This window comes from Rhinolophus sinicus, linkage group LG02 (assembly GCF_036562045.2).
Source record: "Rhinolophus sinicus isolate RSC01 linkage group LG02, ASM3656204v1, whole genome shotgun sequence".
NCBI lineage: Eukaryota > Metazoa > Chordata > Mammalia > Chiroptera > Rhinolophidae > Rhinolophus > Rhinolophus sinicus.
Genome location: NC_133752.1, coordinates 54,812,984 through 54,838,819, shown reverse-complemented (window position 1 = coordinate 54,838,819; position 25,836 = coordinate 54,812,984). Strand labels below are relative to the sequence as shown.

Here is a 25,836-nt window from a genome sequence, read left to right as displayed (position 1 = left end):
ACTAGGGCCAACTGGATGGTACCTTCACTGCTGGAAGTGGGTCAAAGCAAGAGAATCAAATAACACAAGGGCTGGAATGGACTCTGGAAATCAGCTAGTGACTAGAAATCAGCTGGTGACTAGACACCAGTGTGAAGCCCACGACATAGGGAGGCGGTGATGGCCAGGCAGTTCCAAGACCTCCAGGAAAACATTCTTTGCTAAAAGGCCTTCCCACCATTAGAAATCAGTCTAGTTCTTTCCCTCTTTCCACTCTCTTTCTCTTGCTATCTTCCCGGATGCCATCTTGCTTTCTTTCCTTCAACAAACTTTTTTTTTGAAACAGTGGTGAGCAAAACAGACAAGGCCCAGCTTATGGTGAATTTCAGTAGGCAAAAGATGAAGACGCCTTTCCAACAAGATTAAAACATAATTAAACCACGGACCTGGTCCTTCCCCTTTCCCTCGCCACGGTCCCCGCCCCCGGGCATCGGAGAAGCCTGGGGTGCAGTCGGGGCTGCGCAGAGACGAGTTCCCGGGAAAAGCAGGGTTGCGCAGGCGGGAGCCTGAGCTGCCAGCGCCCCGGCGAGTCTGGGCAGAGCACAGTTACGCGGTCTCCTAGCGACTCAAGAGACCGGAACCCCGCCACCGAAGCCCCAGCGGTCCCCAGGGAGCCAGGGCCACCTTAGCGGACCACAGGCGGCTGTTCCGGCCCGGGGGCGCTAACCCGGGGGCGGGCAGGCATGAACCACAGGCCTTGGTAAGCGCGCCACGCGGGGCGAGACATATTCCGCGGATACCGCGTGGGGGCGCCTGGACCGCATTCTTGATGGCTTGGGAGGGGGGAGGAGGGGAAAGAGGATGGCCAGTGGTCACAGACGGCTCTGCTGGAGGCCCTCCTGCCATTCCTTCTCAAGATCCCTGCATCTAAATGGTTATAATATAAAATAACGAGCACTCGACACTCCTCATCGCAAAGGACACTTGTTTTTCCCTGTTATCCTTAAAACCCCCAAGAGGTTGTAGATTAATATACCCACTCCAGATGGGAAACTGATGGCCTTAGCGTCCTCTGTGGAGACTGGTTTAGCCTACGACTCACCCTTCTCCAGGTTAGCCAACTGCATCCCTGAATCCCAAGTGAAGGGTCTGATGCACCTGGAGCCCTTGGCCACCCAGCCGAAGGGCCACCCAGCCCGTGACTATGGCCAAGCTGAGCCCATGTTTGGGGGAGTTCTAGGGGGTCTGCTGCCATTTTGACTGTGTGGTGTCATAGCCACAGGGCAGGAACCCGAAGTTTTTGCCTTTGCTAATTCCTTCAGCTATTTATGAGAATGGAATTTCGCTCTCTTGGAGCCTGTAAGATGTGGTGGTTAAGATTCCAAAGTCTAGAATCAGAAAGACTGGAGTTGAAGGCCAATTCTCCTCTTGCTTGCAAGGTGACTGTAGGCAAATTAGTTGCTTTTTCTGGACTCAGTTTTATTAACTGTAAAATGGGGACAATAGGAGGAATCCACTTTATAGGATTGTTGTGAGGATTAACTGTCATAGCACATGTAAAGCAGTTACTGGCCCATGCTATGCACTGTATACATGTTAGCAATTATGAACTCTTTGGGAATCCCCCTTCTTTTTTCTCATTTTCAAACTTTTTGTTTTAAAACAATTATATACTCACAAGAAGTTGCAAAAATACTGCGGAGGTCCCATGTACCCTTACTTCAGCTGCTTCCAGCAGTACCATCTTACATACCTAGAGTACATTACCAAAGCAGGAAATCCACAGTGGCACAATGTATTAATTAGACTCTAGACCTTACTTGGATTTCACCAGTTTTTAGTGGCATTTATGTGTGTGTGTGTGTGTGTGTGTGTGTAGTTCTGTACAATTTTGCCATATGTATACAGCAAGATACAAAACTGTTTTCTCATCTCAAGGCGACTGCTTTGTGCTACCCCTTTATCATCACTCCTTTCCCCATTCCCAACCTTTGGCAACCACTAATTTGTTCTCCATTTCTTTAATTTTGTCCTTTTCAGAATGTTAGCTATCTATGGTAATATAATATCCAACCTTTTGAGAATGGCTATTTTTCACTCAGCGCAAAGCCATTGAGATCCATCCAAGGTGTTGTGTGTATCAATAGCTTGTTCATTTTTATTGCGGAATAGTATTCCATGGTATGCATGCGCCACAGTTTGTTTATCCATTTACCCGTTGAAGAACATTCAGGTTGTTTCTAGTTTTGGGCTTATAAAGCTGCTATGAACATTTGTGTACAAGTTGTGTGAACATAAGTTTTCATTCTTTTAGGATAAATGCGCAATACTCTTGCAATTCTTAAAGATGGAAATATCCATGTGTCATATATTAGTGACTGTGAAAATAGTAAATGTTTAAAAAATATGTTTTCAGTTTTCTTTTCTCATGAACTGAACAAAATGCAGAGAGGTAAGTTTATTAGTTACTGAGAGGCAAAGTGGGGTAGTTGGAAACCCTCCCTCTAGACGGGTTGCCTGGTCACCTCTCAGAACTCAGTTTCCTCCTTGAAAAGTGAGGAAGGTGGACTAAATTTCTTTCAGGGTTTTTGCCATCTCTAACATTCTATGAGGCTTGAGCTCGCTGCCTTACTTTGCCATTTTGAGTTGTATGACTGTGCTTAAGCAAGACTGTTGGTTATCGGATTTGATTTTGTGAAGTGCTTGGATGTTTGAGTTAGTTGTAAATGTGTGGAAAATAAACTTTGTAAAGATATTTCGTACTATGGAGGGTTACTTGCTAGTAGGTCATGCTGAATGGGTCATCAAATCTCAAGATTAGATGTAATTTCAACACCCCCACCACTTAGCTATTTAAGAGTGATTTGTTAATTGCAAAGAGGAACTGTTTATAAACTCATCTTTTTGTGTCCTTTCATCTAGATCTTCACAGTAGAACTGGATTAGCCCTGCAAATACACACATGCATGCAGAGCAAGCAAGAGGTTCCTAGAACTCACAAGAAAAGAATGGGGATCAACCTGCAATCTCTTAAAAATGCTTTGTGAATACTACAAGGAGTAGATTTGGTGTAACAAGCAATTATAGATAAAAGGGGCCTGGGAATGGAGGAGGCTTCAGGGAAAGACACCAATACAATGGAAATATCTCACAGTGTGATGTATTAGGATAATGACAGACCTGCCATTAAGCTGCTCAGGTCCCAAATCCTGATCAGAAGTGGCTGAATATATTAGATTATCCAGGAACTGGTGTCATTTTCCTTCCTATTTTGTCCATCTGTCTCTTTCATATGATATTCATGCCCTAACTACTCAGTACAAACCAGGGTACTGGTGGGTAAGGAAACTGAGTGAGGCAGGCTGGGTATAAGGCAGTAGGGAGAGGTGGAGACTGTGAATAAGAGCATAGGTCTCAGGAGGGCAACCATTATGCCAATTTTGGCTCCATGGAAAGGTGGACCCAGAGCTCCTGATTTTCGTTCCAGATTATGTATGTGAACATTTTTATATGGCAGAAACTCCAGGGTAGTGGTTAAGCATCTTTCTCCAGAGTCACAGTACCTGGATTAAAATCCCAGCTCTCCCACTTACTAGCTGTGGGACTTTTGACAATTTTTTAAAACATCTTTGTGCCTCAATTTCCTTATCTGAAAATGGGAATAATAGTAGTATCGACTTCATAGGCTTGTTATGAGATTTAAGTAAGTTAATACACGTGAAGCACTTAGAACAGTGTCTGTTACATAGAAAGTTCTCAATATATGTTAACTATTATGATTCTTATTAAAACACAAAAGGGACTGAATGACAGGTTTGTAGGCCTAAGTCAGCCCATGGACTGCCAGTTTGCAACCTTTGACCCCCTGAGTTTCAGAGGGAAACCGAGGCCCACAGAGATTACATGAAGTGCCAAGGGCAATCAACTAATTAGGGGTGAGTTGTCACTGGGATCCAGGTTCTTCTCACTGAATTGTGTCCCTTTAAAGGATGAGAAAGAGGCCTGGGAGGGGAGCTGCCACTTGTGAGTGCCCTTCACCAAGAGAATGGCTAGATGAGCTGTGGTGGCAGTAGTTGTAATAATGGAATAGATTTACACATAGTAACATGGGTGGATCTCGATAATATTGTGCTTAGTAAACAAGTAAGAAACAAGATAGCACCATTAATGTAAATTAAGAATACATGCACCCAAAAGGACAATATAGATATAAAGATGTGTACAAACAAAAGGGCACATTACAAATCCATCAGCGTGGTTTTCCTATGCAGGGGACAGCAGTGAGAGTGGGATATGAGAATAACATAGAACAGAGAAAGCAGGAGAGGGGCTTTGCTCAGACCAGTGATGGATAATGTCCTGTAAACCAGGAGTATGATTAACTCAACCTTCTCCGTGTGAACCCTCTTTCTCCACCTCTCCTCCTCCAAAAAGCTTCCTTACAACCTCCTCCCACCTCAATCCTTTTCCAAATGACCAGGCACGTTGTCTTCCAGGTACAAGGAGAATCTGCCTTCTGACTATTTCACAAAGCCCAAGAACAGGCTGACGTTCCCCCGCTCCCTCAACAGCCAGCGGTGGATATTTGTCAGAAAGGGACTGGATGACTTCAGGAACGGCTGCCCGCCTTGTGGTGATCTGATCATTCAGAGCCCTCAGAAGCACTTTCTCCCTGAGATTTATCACAGAGCTCCCCGACCTGTGCCCCAAAAGAGGCAGAACAAGTTGCCCAAGGAAGCAGCCCTGCTTTCCAAGCTCTCGCCAGCCCAGCAGGCACGAAGGGCATTCCTGGAGGACACTGAAGCCCAGTTGAGCCCGCACCCCTTGTCTGTCAACCTGAATCTGGAAGACATGCCTGTAGAGGTGAGCTCCTGTCCTGGGGTTGTGGGAGGGCCTCCATGGGGGCCTTGAAAATCATTCTCCTTAGATCCCTGGGAAGTTTCCTGGAAGTCATGACAGGTTGATAAGAAGGAGAGGAAGAGGAATGTCTCCCTAGGGTGAGAATTCTCATGGCAGTCGGAGCAGCCTTCCTTCTCTGCCCCGAAGAAACACAATTGGCAGCAACATACACCCATCTCCCTTTGCTTCCTAGGAGGCCACACAACTTAGTAAGCTCCAGCACACCAGAAACATTCGAATTCTTTTCCCCTGAAGTTCTACCAGTCTGCTTTGCCTGTGACTTTTTTGTGGGGGGAGTTGTTCAGTCTTAATTCTGTCACTTTAACATGTGATAAGTACTTACAAACTGGTGGGTAGAAATCATATGGGAACCTGAAAGGTCACAGGGAAAATTCAACAAATTGTCAGGCGTCGGTTGGGTCTCAGCTCCATTACGTCAGCAAGGTCCCAGGCAACTTTTGACTTTCAGCTCCATAATCTTTAGCACATGTCTCTTGTTCTTGTTTCTCAAAATGGCTTCCACCTCTCCAGGCATCAAGTTTGAAAGACATTTCAAACAAGAAGAGGGAAGGGGCAAAGTTTCAACGGTGCATGCTAGCCGACTTTGTCTTTTAATTAGGCAAATATAGTTGACCCTTGAGCAACGTGGGATTGAACTTCACAGGTTCACTTAAACAGGTTGTGTGTGTGTGTGTGTGTGTGTGTATGTTTTCCAATAAATACAGCCAGCCCTTTCTATCTGTGGTTTTTGCATGGGCAGATTCAACCAACCACAGATGGAAAACAATATTTTCACATTCCCTGCCGCAGATTCCCATCTGTGGATGGAAAACACTGTTTTCAATCTGCGGTTGGTTGAATCCACGATGCAAAGGGCTGACTACAGAGTCAAAAGTTAACATGTATTTGCGACTGTACAGGGGTCAGTACCCGCCAACCCCATGCTGTTCAAGGGTCAACTGTAATAGCTTTCCCAGTAAACAGTTCGTTCATCTGAACATTCCTAGCTGCTAGGCAGTCAGAAACTTGAGTTTCTTGTTTGGACATTGTAACATTGAACACAATACAGAACAAAATTGTTAATTTGAGGAAAAAGGACAGAATGGATATTGGGCAGGGAAATAGCAGCGTCTGCTACCCCACCCCACCCCACCTCTGCAGGTTGTTCCCCATACACTGAGCATGACAGTTGTTCAGAAAGGTGAACTCCTGTGCAAAGCCCTCCAGCGGCCCCTTCTTATTAAAGTGCTTGCGTGTTCTGCTGTCCACCCTTTTCTCTCTGCTCCCCGTCCAACCTCACCACTTACTCCTCTGCTCTCATCTCGCTGCAGCCACTCTGGTCTCCTACCTGCTCTGTGAACATTACAAACATTTCCAGTTCAGATCTCTATTCCTGGGTCTGGACCACTTGCACCAGATGTCTGCCTGGCTCACTTCTTCCCTTCCTTCAGATCTTTGCTCAAATATCTCCTAATAGGAGAGACCTGTGTAAAATAGTTCTTCCCTTTCACTCTCATTCTCTGTCCTTACCGTGATGTATTTTGCATCACCGCACTTGTCACTACTGGGCTCCTCACTAGAATAAAAGCTCTACAAGGGCAGGGACTTTCTCTGTGCCTTCCACTGTGTACCACCAATAGCTGGCATACGGTACATACTCAATACATTTTTATTTACAATGAATGAATGATCAGTGGCAGAGAAGTCTACAGAAAGGACATCTGGAATTTCTAATCAATTATTTTCCACCTGGAGCTTTCCTGCAGTGCCTCCTGCAGGCCAGAGCTTCTGGGTCTATGACAAACAGATTATTCCCACATACCCTGGGATGGCACATGGGATTTGCAGCCTTTATTTCCCTGTCTGACCTTCCAACTAGATATGTTAGCTGTTGTTCTGAGGCTGGGTCTGTTTTTATGGTGCTGCGATGGCCACTAGATTTAAATTCTACCCAGATGCAGCTCTCGATTTAAATTCTACCCAGAAAAAGAACGCTTCTTTTTGCATGGCCACAGCAAAAGGCCACAACCTAACTTTCATTCCAACTTGGGTTATGCACCTGTTCCTAAAGCCGTCACTGTGATCCTCATTGGCCTGGCATGCCTGCAGAGAGAGAATGCGGTCAGGCCAATTCAGTCCATGAGGACAGACAGTGAAAGGAGAGGTGGTTCTCCAGAGAAAAACCTAGATACTGTCATATATAGGAGGAAGAATGGATGCTGGACAGTCAAAAACCACAGAAACCCTTTAGAGGTACTTTGCTCAGTGGAGCAGCTGGGGACCACGGTAGCCCCAGAAGCACTGTTTCATCTAGAGGAGATGGAACTTCATTACAAAGGTTGCCTCCCTAATATCTAGGTGACAGAAGTTTATCCAGAGCACTCAGCGCAGGACTTGCACAGAAACTGGTGAACAGCACTGACCAACTAGAAAGGAAAAGCAAGGAGGCGAGCTGGTCTGTTTCTGGCTTAGAACCAAGGGGCCCCATTTTTCAGCACATTTTTCTTTCCTCCAAAGCTGTTTTCTGTTTGAAGCTCTTATTAAAGGTGCTGGAAGTGCTGGATCCTGACAGAAAACTGGAAGACACCTGGACTTACTGTCAGGGCATCAAGAAAAGAACAAAGGAACCCATAAAACCTTTTAAAAAACATTCCACCCAAGTCTGCTTGGGACTGTAAGTATTATTCTTAACCGCTTGCTCATTCCTGTCGCCTGATGAAACATTCTAGGAGTTACCTTCTCAAAGCTCCTCATCTTTAGAATAATATAGAGACGCAAAAGTTAGAGACTAAGTTCTCGAGGAGGAGGGAGAGGAGCCTTGAGTCCTGCTCTAAATAGTGCTTATTTCATAAATGGATGTGACTTATCCAGCAATGGAGCAAACGTTTGTGTCTACATGGCTGTAGGAGAGGTGTTGGAGAAGAGGAAAACTGCCGAAAACCTGATTAACTGCCCCATAATGGTTTTTTGAATTCTCTATGGCAGGAGTTCTTTTATTCAACATGACTGGGACCAGTAGTTGGTTGAATAACAAAAACAACAACAACAACAAAAATTAATACAGGGAATTATAAAAGGTGACACTTAAGTACTTAAAACATTTCATTTTACTCTAAAACATAACTGTACATTCTCTGTTAGTTCTTTAATGGAAAGTCTTTTTTGAGTATGGGTCTGCTGCTTGGATTTCCAAGTCATCTTTTTTGCATAAATCACACTAGTAATGCCACCTTCATTGAACCTTTCCAAAGCACTGAGCTTGATTTTCATAGACACAACCCTCTTTTTTTTTTAACTACATCCTTGTTTTCCCAACTCATATAATATTTAATTAAAATTGTAAATGCAATGATAAGTATACTTGCATGAATACATTTTGTATATGTTTTTGACTTTTGAAATTAAATGGCATTACTGGCAGGCACTGAAAAGTGTAGGTGACCTTGAGAGAAGCCCATCCATAGGACCCAGACACTTATGGAGGGCCCAGAACCACAGTCAGGGCGTTTGGAAGGAGCTGTGTAGAGCTTTGCTAGTCGTATGAGTTACCTACGTGGAGGTGGATTGAGAGAGAATCCATGTTACTTAGGGTGAGACACAAAGTGACAGGAACTCCACAGTTGTGGCACTTGAGACCCCTCAGTGTACCTTCTGGTTAATTTGGGGAGAACAACTGGGCATGCTCATCTCAGCTCTGTTCTTCTTCCACTGGGACTCAAGATAGCCCATGAGAAGCACAAGTTCTCCTCTGCTCCTCCCTTCTTGAGGGGAGACCCACGCTGGTCCACCCTGCTGGGGCCTGCATGGGACAGTCTGCCCATTTCTGGGTTTCAGTGAGCAAGTCCTTTTGCACCTAAACCCATGTCTTCCAACATGGCTGCTGTCAGTACTAAAGGTGACATTTTGGCTTTCATCTTTGCTCTTTGTATTATTTTTCAAGTTGCTCAGAACCAGGGTGGAGAAGAGGGAGGAGGGCTATATGAACGGATCCCCCTGGAGACTCCAACACCATGGGTCCGTGTGGACCTGTGAGCACCTTTGAATTCTTGACCCTCGGCAAACCATTAGCTAATTATTATGGTGTGTGAATTTATCTCACTTTTTAAAAAGAGGCTATTGAAGAGGGCTTAACTGAGGATGCAAGGCAGCTGCATTTGACATGATCAGATTTATATTTTGTAATGACCATTTTGGCTGTAGTGTAGAGAATGCGTTAGGGATTGGGGGTTGGTGGTCCTAAGGGAAGATGCAGAGACACCAGTCAGTAGTGGTGACCTTTTACAACAGTCCAGAGAAGAAAACAGTTAAAATCTACAAGGCTTATTAATGGGCTGGGTTTTAAGGATGAGGGAGAGCGAGGTCAAGGATGTGTCCTTGTCAAGATTGTCTGAGGTTTGGCAGACTCCCAAGCACGTAATTTGGGCTTTTGCCTGGCACATGTCTTAAGAAATGGTACTCACAATCTTAAAAATCAACTTACAATGGTAAAATGCCATATAATTTTTAATTGTTATAACAAATCATGATTTGCTTATCTTTGTGATATTGATAACAGGAATGTAGTCTTTGAAAAATTAACATAATTAGAGTGAGCTTGCAAGAAACTATTGGAAACACGTGTTTATGATCTTTCCTCAAGACAATGTTTGAAATCCACTTTGATTCATGGTGGCTCATATTGTAATTTCATGATCCCATTATCTTTAGTCCCAAGAAGACTCCTGTGTCACATCCAAGCCGAATGCTTTATGAAGAGAAGCCAAGTGAAGCGGATTTGCTCCACAAAGAGGGTCCTTTTCCTTATGAAAATGTGCGCAAAGAAGTTAGTGACTTCTGCAACTGGGCTACTAGTATTGTAAGTTAGTAGTAATAATTACAACTTGCTTTTTAAAGTCAAGCTCAAAGTTACTTTTATGAAAAAATAGTTTTTTGAATGTAATCAAAGTCAAATAATCAAAGTCCTAAAAGAATCTTTATGACTCTCCCACCATTTATAATAGAAATGCTTCTTATAGGTAAAATTTCTGGAAAGGTTGCAAGTTTGCAGACAATTTGAATGTTTATTGTTTATATCTCATTGCTGTTGTTTCATATTTTTTGAATAGCTATCTCTTCCCCCCACCCCAGGTTTGTTGAAATAGAGTTGACATATTCCATTGTTTAAGTTTAAGGTATATAATGTAATGATGTGATACTTGCACATATTGTAAAATGTTTACCACAATAGGGTTAGTTACTGCATCCATCACCTATTACCTTTGTGTGTGTGTGTTGAGAACATTTAAGATCTACGCTCTTGGCAACTTTCAAGTATACAATGCAGTGTTGTTAATTATAGTCATGCTGTTCATGACAGCCCCAGAATGTATTCATCTTGTAACGGGAGTTTGTATCCCTTGGCCAACATCTTCCCATTCCCCCACCCTTTTCATATTTTTATTTTCCATTTCAATGTCAGGATCTTCTTTTCTCTCTTTTCTTCACTCCTTCAACTCATTTTTCTCAGTTATATTTATTGGGTAGGTATACTTGACTACAGCATTTACCAAAAGCTTTTCTGATGTGAAGAGAGTTTTGACTCAGTTTTCAAAGTCTTCCCTTGCCCTCCTTCCAAGAACCTATTTAGTTAAATATTCCTGTTCCCAAGTCCCGATACATGTCTAGATTCCCAACACTTTTCCTGGATTTGAAACCACCTAGGATTTGTAAGCTCCCTCCCCCACTTTTTGAGTGTATTAGTTCTCATCAATGTATTCTTTAGGATTATTTCATTGGCAAGTGACAGAAATATAATTCAGACTGTATATGGGAGAAAAGGGAACCATCCAGAGGTTTTAGGAGCTGCAGGCACAGCTGGATATAGGTGTAAAAATGTTTTTAGGCGCACTCCCTATCTCTTGGATGCTCTTCTCTATCTGACTCCATTGTCCACCAGTCTTTCCCCAAGAGATGACAAAAGTAGCCACTAAAATTTCCAAGCTTACCTCCTACCAGATAGCAACCTAAGTGGGGAAAAAAGCAACCCTTCCACTAGGAAAAAGTTGAGGGCTCACTCTCCCTGGACTAACCTGGGTCACATGCCTTGTGCCCGATTATCCACACTGTAAGTGGGGAAATGGGATATGCTCATTAGTGGGTCAGGTCACGTGTCTAATCCTGAAGCAAAGAGGTGGTGGGCGTGTCCAGGCTGCGGCAGACTGACTGAGAGCCACAGTAGGAGGCTTCCTAGAGGGTGACTGGAGTAAAGATGCTGGCCATGGCAGATGATGCCCACTCTGCCTGGTACTTGAATCACTGCTTGTCCATAATCTGGCTGGAATGGATTACCTGAATCCCAGCTCTTCTACTTCTGCCATTCCTACTGCTGAAGACTATTCTGTCTAGGCAGGAAATTTAAGAAACTGTAGGATAATAATTTAGCTGCTCTGATGACCAGGCTTATTTTCAGTCTCTTATGACCGAGGTCCCGTCTTTACCTCAGTTATGCCACATTGGTCCTTATCACATCGTCCTGTGGTGTTTTCTTTATAGCGCCAGCTGATACGTTCTTTCCATGCTGTTTATTTTTTACCTCATTGATTCTACTTGCTCTATTTCTACTTCATTATTATTTCAGCCCAGTGTTGACTCTACTCCTCCCTTTATGCCCCTGACTATTTCATGACTCCTCTCCAGCCATGGTCAAGTGCCTCCCTTAGATAAAGGAAGAAAGCAAGGAGCATTTCACCATTTGCCTTTGACTCATGCAATGTGAAATCTTCCAGGGAAGCGCGAACATTGATGAAGAGTTCATCCTGAAACAGTTTGAAATTGACTATCAGAGCAAACCAAGCTGTGATGTGCCCCACACGATGAGACTCAGCCAGGTTCCTTTGGAACTAAAGAAGAGTGTGGGGCTCAATACACTTCAAGAGCCAGAATGTTTCCAGAAACTAGACCATGAGCGGAAACACCAGAAACTGCAGGTAATTGCAAAAGGGGAGAAGACCGAAAATCAAAGAAAATTAAGTTTTATTAAAATCTTAAATGTTCTTGAATTCTGGCGTCAGCCTTTTTCAGTGGAATTCTTGAATTTTTTTGATGTTTAATACATATTTGTTAAATGGATGAGTATTTAATACATATAACAATGTCAGTTATACAAACACGGCATGTCATTCAGCATTATTGTTAGTATCTGAATAGTCATTATTCTTTCTTTGTGTTTTATATGTTGAGACCATCTCTTTATGCATTTTATAGGTTGAAATTCTGACGGTGGGAATATATCATTGCAAGAGTGAAGTGCTGTAATTGTGATTTTGACTGCTGTTCATTTTACATTGAAAGAATTCTTGAATTTTTAGGGGAGTCTTACTGACCACAAACCATCATTCTTAACCACAGGCTTTCCTGATCGTTAATAACTCATTCAGTCCCCAGTACCAATTTCCCATGACAAAAGAAGAACAGGTGACAGAGAAGAGAAATAACATGTTATGTTCCAAAAGGAAATACTATGGGCTCCTAAGTATTTTCCCACTTTTTAACACATGTGTTACTGCATACATAACACATGTGTTACGTATATACATAAGTCCAATGTGCCAGTCCAACAACAGACTTAAATGCCTAAGTGGGAGCTGGTGAGGGTGGAGAGGGGAGAGAGTTCCTCTCTCTGAAAGTGAAAAACAGTATATTATCTCTAATTACTCTGCCTTTTACACATAATCTTTGATATTATATTTCCAATATTTTGAACATATTAACTTTGTCCATTACAATTGAACACAATCAACTGACCTATTTTTACATACATGATGTTTTCTGTTCTTGACTCTGTTGCATAAGGTTTATGAAAATTATGCATTCCATTACTAATATCAGCACTTTAAATTTTCCATTTTCCTTTCATCTTTCTAAAGGGTAAACTGCAAACTGGTGCTGGATAGGCAAATTATGTCCATCACACGTGGGGCCTGAACCACTGCTTGTCCTGAATCTGAGTGGAATAAAATTGCTCAATTCCCTGTACTTACAAATAATTGCACAAACTCTGCTTTATAAAACCACTGTGGTTATTGCCAAAATTGAACTTTTGACTAGCAGATGGAAGGTCACTAGGCAAAAGTTCAAAATATATTTCTACACGGTCCTCCTGCCTGAAGGACTTCCTTTAACGCTTCTTCTAGTGTAGATCTACTGGTGGTGAATTCTTTCAGCTTTTTTATATCTGAAAATATCCTTATTCTTCCTTTATTTTTAAAGATACTTTTGTGGGTGTAGAATTCTAGGTTCACAGTGTTTGATTTGTTTGCTTGTTTTCAGAACTTTAAAGATGTTACTTCACTGCTTTCTTGGTTGTGCTGTTTCTGATGAGAAATCTTCTGTCATCCTTATCTTTGTTTTTCTGGATATGTTTTTTTCCTTGGCTGCTTTTAACATGTCCTCTTTGTCACTGGTTTTGAGTAGTGTGGTTATTTTACACCTTGATGCACTCATATATTTCTTCGTGTTTCTTGTGCTTGGGGATTGCTGAGCCTCTTCAACCACGGGTTTATAGTTTTCATCCCATTTGGAAAAATTGTGACCATTAGTTTTTCAAAAAATTTTTCTTTTGTTTCTCAGCAACCCTCCCAGGACTCTAATTACATGTAATTAAGAGCTGTGTGACATTGTCTCACAGCTCACTGCTGCTCTATTCAGTTTTTATTCTCTTTTCTCCCTGTTTCTATTGCTATGTCTTAAAATTCTCTAAACTTTTCCCCTGAAATGTCTAATGTAATGTTAATCCCATCCAGTGTATTTTTCATCTTGTACTTCATAATTTTCATCTCGAGAAGTTTGACTTGGTTTATATACATTTTCCATGTCTCAACTTAATCTTTTGAACATATGGGATATAGTTATAAAACCTGTTTTTGATGTTCCTGTCTGCTGATTCTAACATCTGTATAGACTCCATGTGTGTTTCTATTAATTGATGTTTCTCCTCATTGTGGATCATATTTTCTTGCCTTTCTACGTGCCTGGTGATTTTTGAGTAGATTCCAGGCATGGTGATTTTACCTTATTAGTTGCTGGGTATTTTTGTATTCCTATAAACAGGAGTTTTGTTCTGAGATGTACTTAAAGTTACTTGGAAAAGTTTGATCCTGTTGGGTCTTGTTTCTAAGACCTTTTGGGAAGGACCAAAGTAATATTCAATCTCGGGGTGATTACTTACTGCTGAGTCAAGACTGGTCTGTGTATTCTCCCCAGTGACTCTTTAGGTTTTCCAGGAGGGAATGAATCCTGGCCCTGGCCCTGTGTGCATGCCATGCACTGTTCCTGTAATCCTTTTGATTGGTTCTTTCCCAGGTAGTTTCCTCCCACACATCCACAGAGGAAGACTGTAAACGTGTGGTGTTCTCTCTCTGTGTAGCCCCCTTCTTCCTGTTTGTCTGTGCTGCAAACTTCCGCTGCCTTGGGCTTCCTGGACTCTTAGCTCTGTCCTCAACTCAGTCCACTGTGCTCCTCCCTGTGCTGGGACATGGCAACTCTCTCAAGACACTGAGCTGGTGCAATTGTGGGGCTTACCTTGTTTGTTTCTTATCTCTCAGGGATCACTACCCTTTGTTATTTGATGTACAATGTCTTACAAACCATCATTTCATATATATATGTTTCTCTGTTTTTTGGTTGTTGCAGGTGGGAGGGAAAATCTGGTCCCTGTTCCAGAAGTGGAAGTCCCCATCTTTATTTTTCTTTTTACCCTTCATATTCTCAGGCCTGCTACACTCTGCTCTTTGGTGTTCTTTGAAACACCGAACTTTCCCATTTCCCATTACCTTTGCTCACAATATTCTCTCTGCCTGAGGTGCCCCTCTTCCCACGTCTACGTGCTTACACCTTCCTTTAGACACTGGTTATATGGCAATTTTTACATGGATTTTCTCCAGGTCTATAGGTTGACATTAATTTATTCTTAGTTCTAATCTCTCACAACCATCTATATGTCTATTGTAACATGTTCTCTGTATATTCATTCTTTCATTTGTTTAGACATTCATTCAACAAACATTTCTGAGCATCTACTACTATGTGCCAGAAAGTGCTGGGAGCAAACAAAGGACTGTTTTCTGCACTTAAGGAAAGTCTAGTAGGATCAACAAGTAAATGATGAACTATAATGAAATGATATCGTGGGTTGTACATAGGACATAGGAGGAAGTAATTAATTTCTACCAAGTACGAAGTGAGATTAGGGACACTGTTAAGGCATCACAGAAGAAATTATATTTGTACTGAGTCTTGAAAGAGCACCAGTTACCCAACAACATAATATATGTCAGTACTCAAGTTCTTCAGTAGAGCAGTGGTATAATTTCCATTCCTCCCCCTACCTTTCTTTTTCTTCTCTTTGCTTCCTTCCTTCCTTTCATTTAGTGGTTCTCAACCACAGGCAATTTAGCCCTCCTCCCATCCCACCCACCCAGGGATATTTGACAATGTCTCGAGATGACTTTTTTCTTTTTTTAAACATATCACAACTAAGCATTTATTATACTGTTTAAGAAGGGAAGCAATTTCAGTGGTATTTCAGAAGTTGTATCTTTTAAAAAAATGTAGTATATTCTCAAAGACTGTAGACAGTGTTTTAAAATATATAATCTCTCCAAAAGAAAATGTTCAGCTAAAGATAAGATAGCTAACTCTTAATGTAAGTAAAATGTTACAAGATTTTAAAATTAATCATCAGATTTTTCACAATACAATGTACAGAAATTTGCAAACTTCCTGTACAGAGCAATATAACCTTTACTTTTGAGCAAGGCATTCAATGGCATGTCAGTAATCTTCCACAAGTTCCCGAAAGCTTTCTTCCAGCTGTTCGTGTTGCATGCCTATTTCTATTTGGTTCATCTGGTTTTTCAGTTCTTCTTGTCTGAGACATTTTCTCATTTTAGCAAGATCTCTCTGCTTTTTTTGTATATGGGCTAATTATTCTTTTAATATCCAGTCTATAGCTTCTGTATTGTTCGGCGTCACTCATGTCCGTTACCAGTAGCCAAAGAATTTTATAAATTTGTTGCTTATTTATTTTGAACTTTTGTTGTGTATCTATTGCCATATCTTCATTGACTCCTTACGTTAACTTTTCCTGGGAAAAAGAGGGCAAATCTTGACAAAGCTTCACAAGCACAAAGTCTCTTAATTTCACATAGCGTTTGGATGGATCTTCCTCTGTAATACTAATAACAGAAGGAGATGCAATGTAGTATCTATGAAGCGCTTCAAGAAGTTGAGCACCAGGGCCTTGACCTTGAAATAGAGTCGATATCAGCATCTGACTTACACATGGCTGGGTTTTGTCTGAGTACACAGTTAATTACAGCCTGTCATGTAACCTACGCTCACAAGAGCATAGCTCCATCCTTATTATACTTCTCAAATACGAGAAAGTAGTGCCATCTTTCATCATCCATGGCAATAAAGCTAGCAGTTTCAATAAACCACATTAAAAGGTCTGAAGCCTTTCATGATATTCTTGAATGCCTCATGTCATGTCAGCCTTGTTTATATGATAGGTAAAGTTTTCACCCCCTGTTGGGTTTAGAACCGAGTATGTATGGAGTAAGGTTCCAAATGGCTTGAAATCAACTTCTTTTTGCAGCAAAGAAAGAAAATTATCTGTGTTTGTGCAAAATCCAGGTAGAATGACCGTGTTTCCCCGTAAATAAGATCTAGCCAGACCATCAGCTCTAATGCGTCTTTTGGAGCAAAAATTAATATAAGACCCGGTATTATATTATATTATACCTGTTATATATTATGTTATATTATATTACATTATATTATATTATTTTAATATAAGACTGGGTCTTATGTTAATTTTTGCTCCAAAAGACGCATTAGAGCTGATGGTCTGGCTAGGTCTTATTTTCGGGGAAACACGGGATTTGTCTAATTTTGCCCTCGACATCATCTACCTCTACACAGTCAAAGTTCTCATCAACTTTCGATGTATATCCAACGCGGAACATTGTTGACAGGCTACCAGCAATATAGTATAACAGAATCTTCAGATCCTTATAACCAAAAGCAGTTTCATCATCCCCAGAGAGTTGATGGGTCTATTCAGGAAAGAAAGTTCTAATGCCATTCTCAAGATCTTCAGGAAAACGAACTAATTTTAGTTCAGTTGCTGTGTTGGTATTACAGTTGTACTCTGCCAATTTCTTCTCTGTTGTACTCTTTTATTCAACCAAAAATTTCTCCATAGCACCAAATCCCGCCATTTCTGAGCTGTGAATACCTGCGGCCCAGGAAGGACAATGGAGATGACATTTTTGGTTGTTACAACTTGGTGCTACTGGCATCTAGTGGGTAGAGGCTAGAAATGCTGCTAAAATCCTACAATGCATAGGACAGCCCCCCAACAAAGAAGTATCCAGCTCAAAATGTCAATAATGCCGAAGTTAAGGAACTTGACATCAATTCAATGAATATTTATGGAGCACCTATTGTGTCCTAGGTATTGTTCTTGATGCCTGGAGGAGGTAGCAGAGGGCAATTTCACAAGCTTACATTTTAGAGGGTGAGAGGAGAGACAAACAACAGAAAAGTATATAGCATATGAAATGATGGTAAGTGCTACTAAGAAAAACGAGGGAGGGAAAGGAGACAAAGATTATTGTGAGGGGATTACAATTTTTAAATTGGGTGGTTGGGAAAGACGCTACTGAGAAGATGACATGAAATAGTTAAGATGACAAAATACCCTCATGTGGGTATATTGAGGAACAGCATTATGGCAGAGGGAACAGTGAATGCAAAGGCTCTGAGGCAGAAGCATGATTAATGTGCTCTAGAAATAGCAAGGAGGTCAGTATGTTTGGAATGGAGGGATCACAATGTTAAATCCAGCTCTGAGAAGGGATTTCCATCCTTTCTGCTGTGTCCCATCCTCTTGGTTTCAAATAGGTGTATTTAGCTTGACACTAGAATGCCCTCACCAATTCCACTTCATAGTTTAAATGTCATTGAGAAGGCAGAAGGGCAGTATCTTTGTGTTTTGTGTTTCTTTGTCCAACCCAAGGATTAAGTCCTCCTTTGTAATGAGACAATGTGTGGGTATTGCATCCATAGTATTGGGGCTATGAACCAACAGATGCACTACTGAAGAATGGGAGAAACAAAGGAATGACATCTATTTTTCCTCCTCTCTCTCTCTTCCAATTAAAGAAGCAAGAGATTGTGATGGGTAGCATTTTGATCCAAAGTAGTGTAGCATTTACAAGGCTTAGCACAGTGCTGGCCTCATAATAAGGCTAATAACTTATCCTTTTGGTTGACTTAGTATTGTTTAAGATTATTACTATTCGGTGAAATATGTAATTTTTACATGAATTCTAGCTGCTTTACATAATTCTCTCTTTTAATTTTCCCAACAACCCTATGAGATAGATACTATTATCTTATTTTACAGATGAAGAATTTAAGTAACTTGCCCATGACTCATAGCTCCTAAGTGAGGGAGGCTGGACTTGAACTCAGGTCTGTCTAAATCCAAAGATCATGCTTAACCACCACATTATTTTCTCAATCATGAACTTTCACATTATCTTTATAATACTTTGGCAAGGATCAGTCATAAATTCAAAATAAATTATACTTCCATAAGCTAAATCTTAGATTTATTGAAATGACAAACCAAAAAAATAAATCTAACTAATGAAATTGGGAATTATGTTATTTTCTATAGAATACTTATAAACCAAAGTGGGTGAAGATGCGGTACGGAGCATGGTATCTGAACACCAAGTTGTGGAAAAAGCAAAGAGCAGATGAACCTTTGGTTGACCCCAAGGTCTCACGTAAAGCTCAAGAGGAGAAGTTTAAAAAGGAGTTGCAGGAACAGGTATGTGCATATGCTGAGATTTGATCATCCTGAGCTAAAGATTATCGTAGTGTAACTGCCACCTCATATTGAAGCCAGAGTCTCTGGAATAATAGAGGCTCCTAAAAGTCGTACACTTCGCATATTGAATCCAGCAAAAACCAATTGAATCCAGAGAAAGCCAAGTCATTAAATGGGGAAAGTGTGATAAGCAAGACTTCAAATCTCCTGGCTTCATGGTCGACACAGTGTCTCCCAAAATGGAGCAACCACCCATTGGACTCCTACCACTCTTGGTTCCATGGATAAATTGGCCGTCCCAAAACTGGTGTGATCTGTTAGGACCACCTCAGTACTCAGAATGAATACAATGTCACGGATTCTCCTTGGGTAATTAACTGTAAAGCTTGTTTTTGTTTTTGTCGTTGTTTTGTTTTTGTCAGCAATGGATGAATGTTAAAGAATTTCAAAATTGCAATCAGGAAACTTCTTTTATGCAATTCAGCAGAGTTGCAGGATCTTTCTGGGAGGAAAGGGACAAAGGTTAAGCAGTGGCTGATATCACGAAGCAGCAAACACACAACAAGGATGTGCTCTGATTCTACTGCAAATAAATTCTGTGCCTGCTGTCTCTTGTACAAGTATCTAATGGAGAGAAGTTCTTTATTGCAGTCCTGAAAACTTGGAAATATTGACGCAATACTTGCGCAGGACTCTGATGATAATATTTGTGAAACTTCTCTTTTACAACAGATCCAGCAATTCTCTCAGATCCCAGTGTGAAAACACTTCAAAAAAGTAAAATGCTGTACAAATCTGGCTACTCATTCATTCAGAAATCACTCAACTGCCTCCTTTAGATTAGATTAAAGGAAAGATGGTCATTTTTATCTTTTCTAGTACTGGGTATGAAATTCTAATTTTCAGATGTCAGACATGACATAAATTTGTGAACATAAGATCCTTATATATAAGCTGAAAAATAATGTGAATAATATTCAGCAGCATTTCTTGGTGTATGGTTTTAGGAGATGCCTATCTAAATTTATGTGAATTTAATACATAACCTAAAACTATTCCAGTTGCACTTTTAAAAAATAACAAAAGCTTCTCAATTAAATATTTAGAAGCACAGAATTTATTATCCTTTAATCTAGTTACAAAACTTTTGTTTTAAGGTGTCTAGAAGCTCTCGTTGTAGAAACATATTTTTAAAGACTAATTCCTAAAGACAAATAATTTTCCAAAAACATTTCATTTTGACCAGCAAAAGCTAGTAAAGATATTTGCCAAAATGGTTATGGTTAGCTCATGAAAAAGAAGTAACATTTAAATTTTGGAAATATGGTTGATAGAACTATCACAGTAATATCAGGAAGTTTCTCAGGAAATTTAGACACAGGAAGGATTCAACTCAATGGAGTTGTTCTATGATTTTTATAAATCACACTTTTAGAGTACCTGAAGATTGATTTACCTGTGCACTTTAGGTGGTGACACTTGGCTCTGGCATCCCAATTCACAAGACAGAGGCACGATGGTGTGCTGCTAAGGGGCAGTCACTGTGATGACATGGCTGTCTTGCTGGGAACACATGAGTGTTGGACTCTTCTTGATTGAGTTCATTTGGAAGGTGAAATAAGGAACTGAATTGCAATGATATAAAATTATACCTCCAATTTTAAAATTCAAATAAATGAAAGGAAAAAAAACAAACAAACGAATGCATGAATACGCCGAAGATACTGGGGCTGGATCAAGTCTTTTTTTATTATCATGCCCTTTAGAGTTAAGATCTATTAATTGTGGATATATTGTTGAGTAGGGAAAACACTCCTGTTTCTTCCTCTACTACTCTCAATTCTGGTCACCGAATGTGTCAGGGATTTTTTTTATCCCCATGCCAAGATTACCATTTTATTATAAAAGGATACACTCAGGAGCAGCCAGATGGAAGAGATATACAGGGCAAGGTATGTAGGAAGGGGCATGTATGGAGCTTCTATGCCCTCTGTCCTTGCTCCACACTCCCACAACCTCCACGAGTTTACCAACCTGGAAGCTCTCTGAACCTCATCCATTTGGGTTTTTACAGAGGCTTCATTACATAGGCATGATTGATTAAATTGTTGGCCGTTGGTGATTAACTCAACCTCCAGCTCTTGTATCCTCCCTGAAGGTTTGGTGGGGAGTTAAAATAGGCAATCTTCTCATCACTTGGTTGGTTCCTCTGGCAACCAGCCCCACTAAGTGACTATCTGAGTGTTTTCCCCAAATCACCTCATAACATAAACTCCTTTGTACTTGAAAGGTTTCTGTTATAAATAAAAGACTTTTTTCACCGTTGTGGCTTTTGTCAAAATTCAAGGGTTCTAGGAGCTCTGTACCAGGATCAGGAAGAAGAGCAAATATATATTTCGTATTATAAAGCATAGTATCAAAATTATTAATCTTAAATTGGTTAGATTCCAGACATTCTAGGTCAATAATTGTTGAATTGCTAAAATGTATGGCTTATCCTTAATTATAAGGGTTAGAAAAAGGGAAGGGAAGGAGAGAAAATTTTACACCTTTTGAAAGCCTTTATCTCCCTCAACTTGTGAATGTTATCTACATGCATATTCCCAAATGAGGAAGTGGTTTAAAATGAGGTAATTTATGAAGAGCCAAATGCTTTTAATTGAAATCAAGCTTCTGACAGTTGTGTTTGTGGACCCTCTTTTAGGAGTTACTGGCAGACCTTCATGGAACAGTTGTCTTTAAAGATTTCATTCTAAGCAGGGGCTACAAGATGCCAAGTGTAAGTAAAGGTCATTCCCAGAAGACCCTCTGAGGGGTCAACAGTTGTTGATGGGAAGGGTTCAGCACACTGACAAAATCAAAACACTTCTCTTACAGCACACACCAGCACTCAGGCCCCGGGAAGAAAAGGCATGCTTTTCCCCAGACAGGAGCCCAGGGGTAGGATCTGGCATTTGGTTCTGTTTATTCTGCCTGTTTGGTTTCTGCTGCGTCAGAGGTGCTGTCTCTCTGCTGATGCACCTGCCTTGGGCTTGGCCTTAAGGAGACCAGAGTGAAAGGGATCTGTGTACAGGGCATGTGCCTTGCAAACTGTGCTACTAAAACACTCTGAATTCTCTAGGAAGTATTTAAGTCTCCTTTACTTCCACATCTAAGGACAAAGAACTGTGGCTTGGGTCAGGACAAAATGGAGTAGGGATTCACAATATCATCATTGTACTATGGGTAGGTCAATAATTGTCGAATTGCTAAAATGTATGGCTTATCCTTAATTATAAGGGTTAGAAAAAGGGAAGGGAAGGAGAGACAATTTCATATAGAAACAGACGAGGGCAAAAGTTCACTTCCTGGGGGGCCTACCAGTGTCTTCTTCTCCTCTTCTCACTTTCTCTTTCCTCCTTCTAGTTTCCCCTCCCTTAAATTTTGAAGCTGCCTCCCACATGGAATGTCCCTCCCCCACCCCCCCAGACCACATGTAATAGGGGTGGGGTGGGAGGTTGGCAGAGCAAACCATTTAGCAGGAAGTTCTGCACCCAAACCAGCCCTGTCACCACAGCGGGAAGCCAGCTAGGCATGGGGCCAAAGTCGTAGCTAATAATAAGTCATGTGCTCGTCCAGTGTCCTCTGTGTATACATCTCTTGGCATCTTTAGGAGGCCACACAGCCAAGATGGGCAAAATTCTTGGAAATGGGATACTGGATTTCTTTTTTTCCAAGGATGATACAACTAACAATAGCTTATACTTACTGGCAAATAAATATGTTGACCAAGCTCAGATTCAAAATGGTTTCAAAGTTAAATTAGGCAAGGTGAGGGGAAGTCTAGAGTATGAAGTAGAGATGGGGCTAAAAGACTCCATTGCCTAACTGGGGTGAACTTTCTCCCTTAGCTTTGAGCATCAATAATAGGCTTGCTACGTATATTTAATATATTTATATACATTTATGTACTTATAGTAACTACCTAATCTATATATAAGGGTCAGTATATTTATATGTGTTTATATATATAATATATGAAATATGCTATTTTATATGATTACATAATTGTGTATATGATATATATCTATATATGTAAATATATATGGGTGTATATATATCCTCTTGCAAAGGACATATATGTGTGTGTGTATGTGTGTGTGTGTGTGTGTGTGTACACACACACACATAATCCTTATTTGGTCTTGATGTTATAATGATTCATAGTTCTATCTTAATGTTTTTAGTGGCAAGACACTTTTTTTTTTAATTCGTTCTATTGAAGAACATTGAACTCAGTTTTGGGCGAAAGGAAGCATGCCTGACACACTGGCTATACTCTTTTAGCTGTGTTAACTAAAGAAAGATGATGCTCCTGGCAACATCTGAGTCCTCTGAGAAGACCTGCCACTCAAAGCCCTTTATTCTTACATCCTATATTCTATATTTTATCAATAAAATTTCAACTAAAAGAGAGGAAGGAATCTATTACAGTAAATCACACACACATATATATACTGAGGGTGCCAAAAAAATGTATAGAAGTGGACACTTTGGTCAATGTTGCTCAAGCAGTAGCTCGCCATAATCAGAAGTGTCTGGACGCTGATGGTAACCACTTTGAGCACCTCTTGTAATCGCAGAAGTCAAACGTGACTTATATTCATCTTTTGTTATTGGTATATATTGAGTATTATAATTTTAATACAGTTTTCCTTTCTTAAAATATGTATACTTTTTTGGCACCCTCTGCATACACACATACACACTCACACTATATATCACTATATATAGACAGTCATTACATATTTTAACATTAATTTGAAACATAAAATTAAAAATTTTAAACATTCATTCTTTTTTTACCTCCATAATGTCTGTGCACACTGTGTATATACACATTCATATGTGTTACATGAACATAGGTACTTATATACACATTCCAATATCTGCTGCTGGATTATCTATTCTATGTATAACCCATCACTTCGTTCCATCTGCTACACAGATGGGTGCCAGGTCTTTAACAGTAGGGACAAGGAGCACAAGGCTGTTCTGAGCTGGGCTGGACTGGACTTGGTCCCAGAACAAGTATGAAACAGATCTAGGTATTTCTGATATTGCCAACTACCTTCCAAAGTCCAACATCTGTCATAGTCTAATCATCAACATGAGATTTTGAGTATTAAGAGGATATATGTCAGAGTGTGAGATTGTGAATTTGGGTATGATAGTTGTTGTGGGCAGGACTATACAGTTTTTGTTTGCCAATCTAATGAAATTTCTCTCTCTCTCTCTCTCTCTCTCTCTCTCTCTCTTTATTTTTTTAGTTCCTTGAGAAGATGTACATCAGGAAAAAAATGTAAATGTGAGTGTAAGCCTCCTATAAAATAACTCAGCATAGAAGAGTTTGGGAAAATGATCAGACATATTTTATTTACTCTGTAGTACTTAGGCATTTCTCTGTCTCATTAAACATTAAACAAAATGTATGATGAGTGTGCCACGATGGGTGTACAACTTTGACTTGGCAATATCCATAAACTTTATACCTAATACAAACATTTCACAATGGCCTTCTGCTTCAGTTAATCAATGTTTTATATATTTTATCAACTATGAGATCAATATCACATATAGTCTTCTCACATTTTTGTAGCATTGTCAATATTACATAGGTATAGCAACTATTTGTAAAAATAAATAAAACCATAATTAAAAGCAGAATTACTCTACTGCACTTTCCCCGAATATTATTTTTCCTGGTTTTTCCTTTATTCTTTCTTTAGAATATAATTTTCTTTCATTTTGAATTAAGCTTACTCAGATTTCCCTCCACCCCGTTTTTAGACATTTTAGTCTTAATAATAAATGTGTACCTATAACATTAAGGTCATAGGTCATACAGTATAATGGAAACTCAAGGTGATGTATTTTTTAAATTAATTTTTAAAATTTTTTTTTAAATGTTAATGCTCATGTTAGTAAAAATCAGAAAATATGGGTTAATGCAAAGAATGTATAAAATAAAAATAATCACTATACAGTTAACAATAACTACTCTTTACTCATTGGCAGTATCCTTCTAGATCTTTCTCTGTTAAACCCACTCTGGATAATTTAATCAAGAAGAATTTATTAAAAGGATATTGGGTCTCAAAGTTGTATCAGTTACTGCATCTATCTTCAAATACAAAATCTCTGGGTGATGACCTTTCATCTTCCAGGTCTGTGATGATCCCATTTCAATAAGCTGTCTGCTGGACTGACTACACCGTAATGGATGCTGTAAATGAGTCTTTGCTATACACACTCTATGAGGCCAGACACTTTAGTGCTGGAGTACATGATAGAATCAGTGAATCGCAGTGTCAGCCCATTGCTGTAAAACTATTTTCTTAGCAAGAACCCGTGTTGGGAGGAATACCATGGTGGTGAATAAGCATTCAGGAAGTCTGTGAATGTTGGTGTGTGCAGCAGTTTATTTAATAGGAAAGCAAGTCCAAATCCAGAATAAGTCTCAATTCTAGTAAGGCCACTTTCCCAGACTCCCTTGATGTTTCAACCCATCATACATACCTAGGTTTGGTAGCCCACAGGAGCCACAGAGGGAGAGCTGCTTCTCCGGCAAGCCTAGAGGAGAAGGCATCCAGTTCTACTAGGCAAGCTGGGGCAGGATTTTGGCATTCTGTCCCAGGAGTCTGACATCCAAGTGCTGAGCAGAAGGTGGTGTTGGTAATCGTGGTCTGGAGAATCCATTTCTGTCCCTGGTTTCATTGTTCCTGGCTTGTTAGATTCAAATCTAATTCATATCAGGGACTCCAGTTTGGTCTTAATTGCTGGACAACTAAATATTCAATAGAAACAGTAGCCAGATCAGTCTTGGTGAGGGGAAATCCAAGTTTGCTATAGCTACATTCAACCTGCCTTTCTGCCTCTATGCCACTTTGTTGATGAGATCACCGCACAACATTGGAGTACCTGAGGAAAGAAGCAGGCTGACATACAGAGGATAGGCCAAACTTTTCACCTGATTATTGAGTGCTTCCTATACAGTGGAAGCCTTTTGGTGAGTATGCACAAAGAACCAAATATCG

At 40.3% G+C, this 25,836-nt stretch overlaps 1 protein-coding gene and 1 pseudogene across 1 annotated transcript; one reads left to right on the top strand and one right to left on the bottom strand.

Moving 5' to 3' along the window:
* Nucleotides 1-458: 458 nt before the first annotated feature.
* On the top strand, nucleotides 459-25,836 carry FAM47E (family with sequence similarity 47 member E). Its single transcript, XM_019719995.2, is given in 9 exon segments — nucleotides 459-739; nucleotides 4,476-4,842; nucleotides 7,413-7,552; nucleotides 9,586-9,733; nucleotides 11,643-11,843; nucleotides 18,605-18,760; nucleotides 21,465-21,539; nucleotides 24,070-24,090; nucleotides 24,092-25,836. Coding segments are annotated over 9 exon segments (1,167 nt in total). The 5' UTR covers nucleotides 459-722; the 3' UTR covers nucleotides 24,134-25,836.
* On the bottom strand, nucleotides 15,658-17,138 carry LOC109439720 (histone acetyltransferase type B catalytic subunit; annotated as a pseudogene).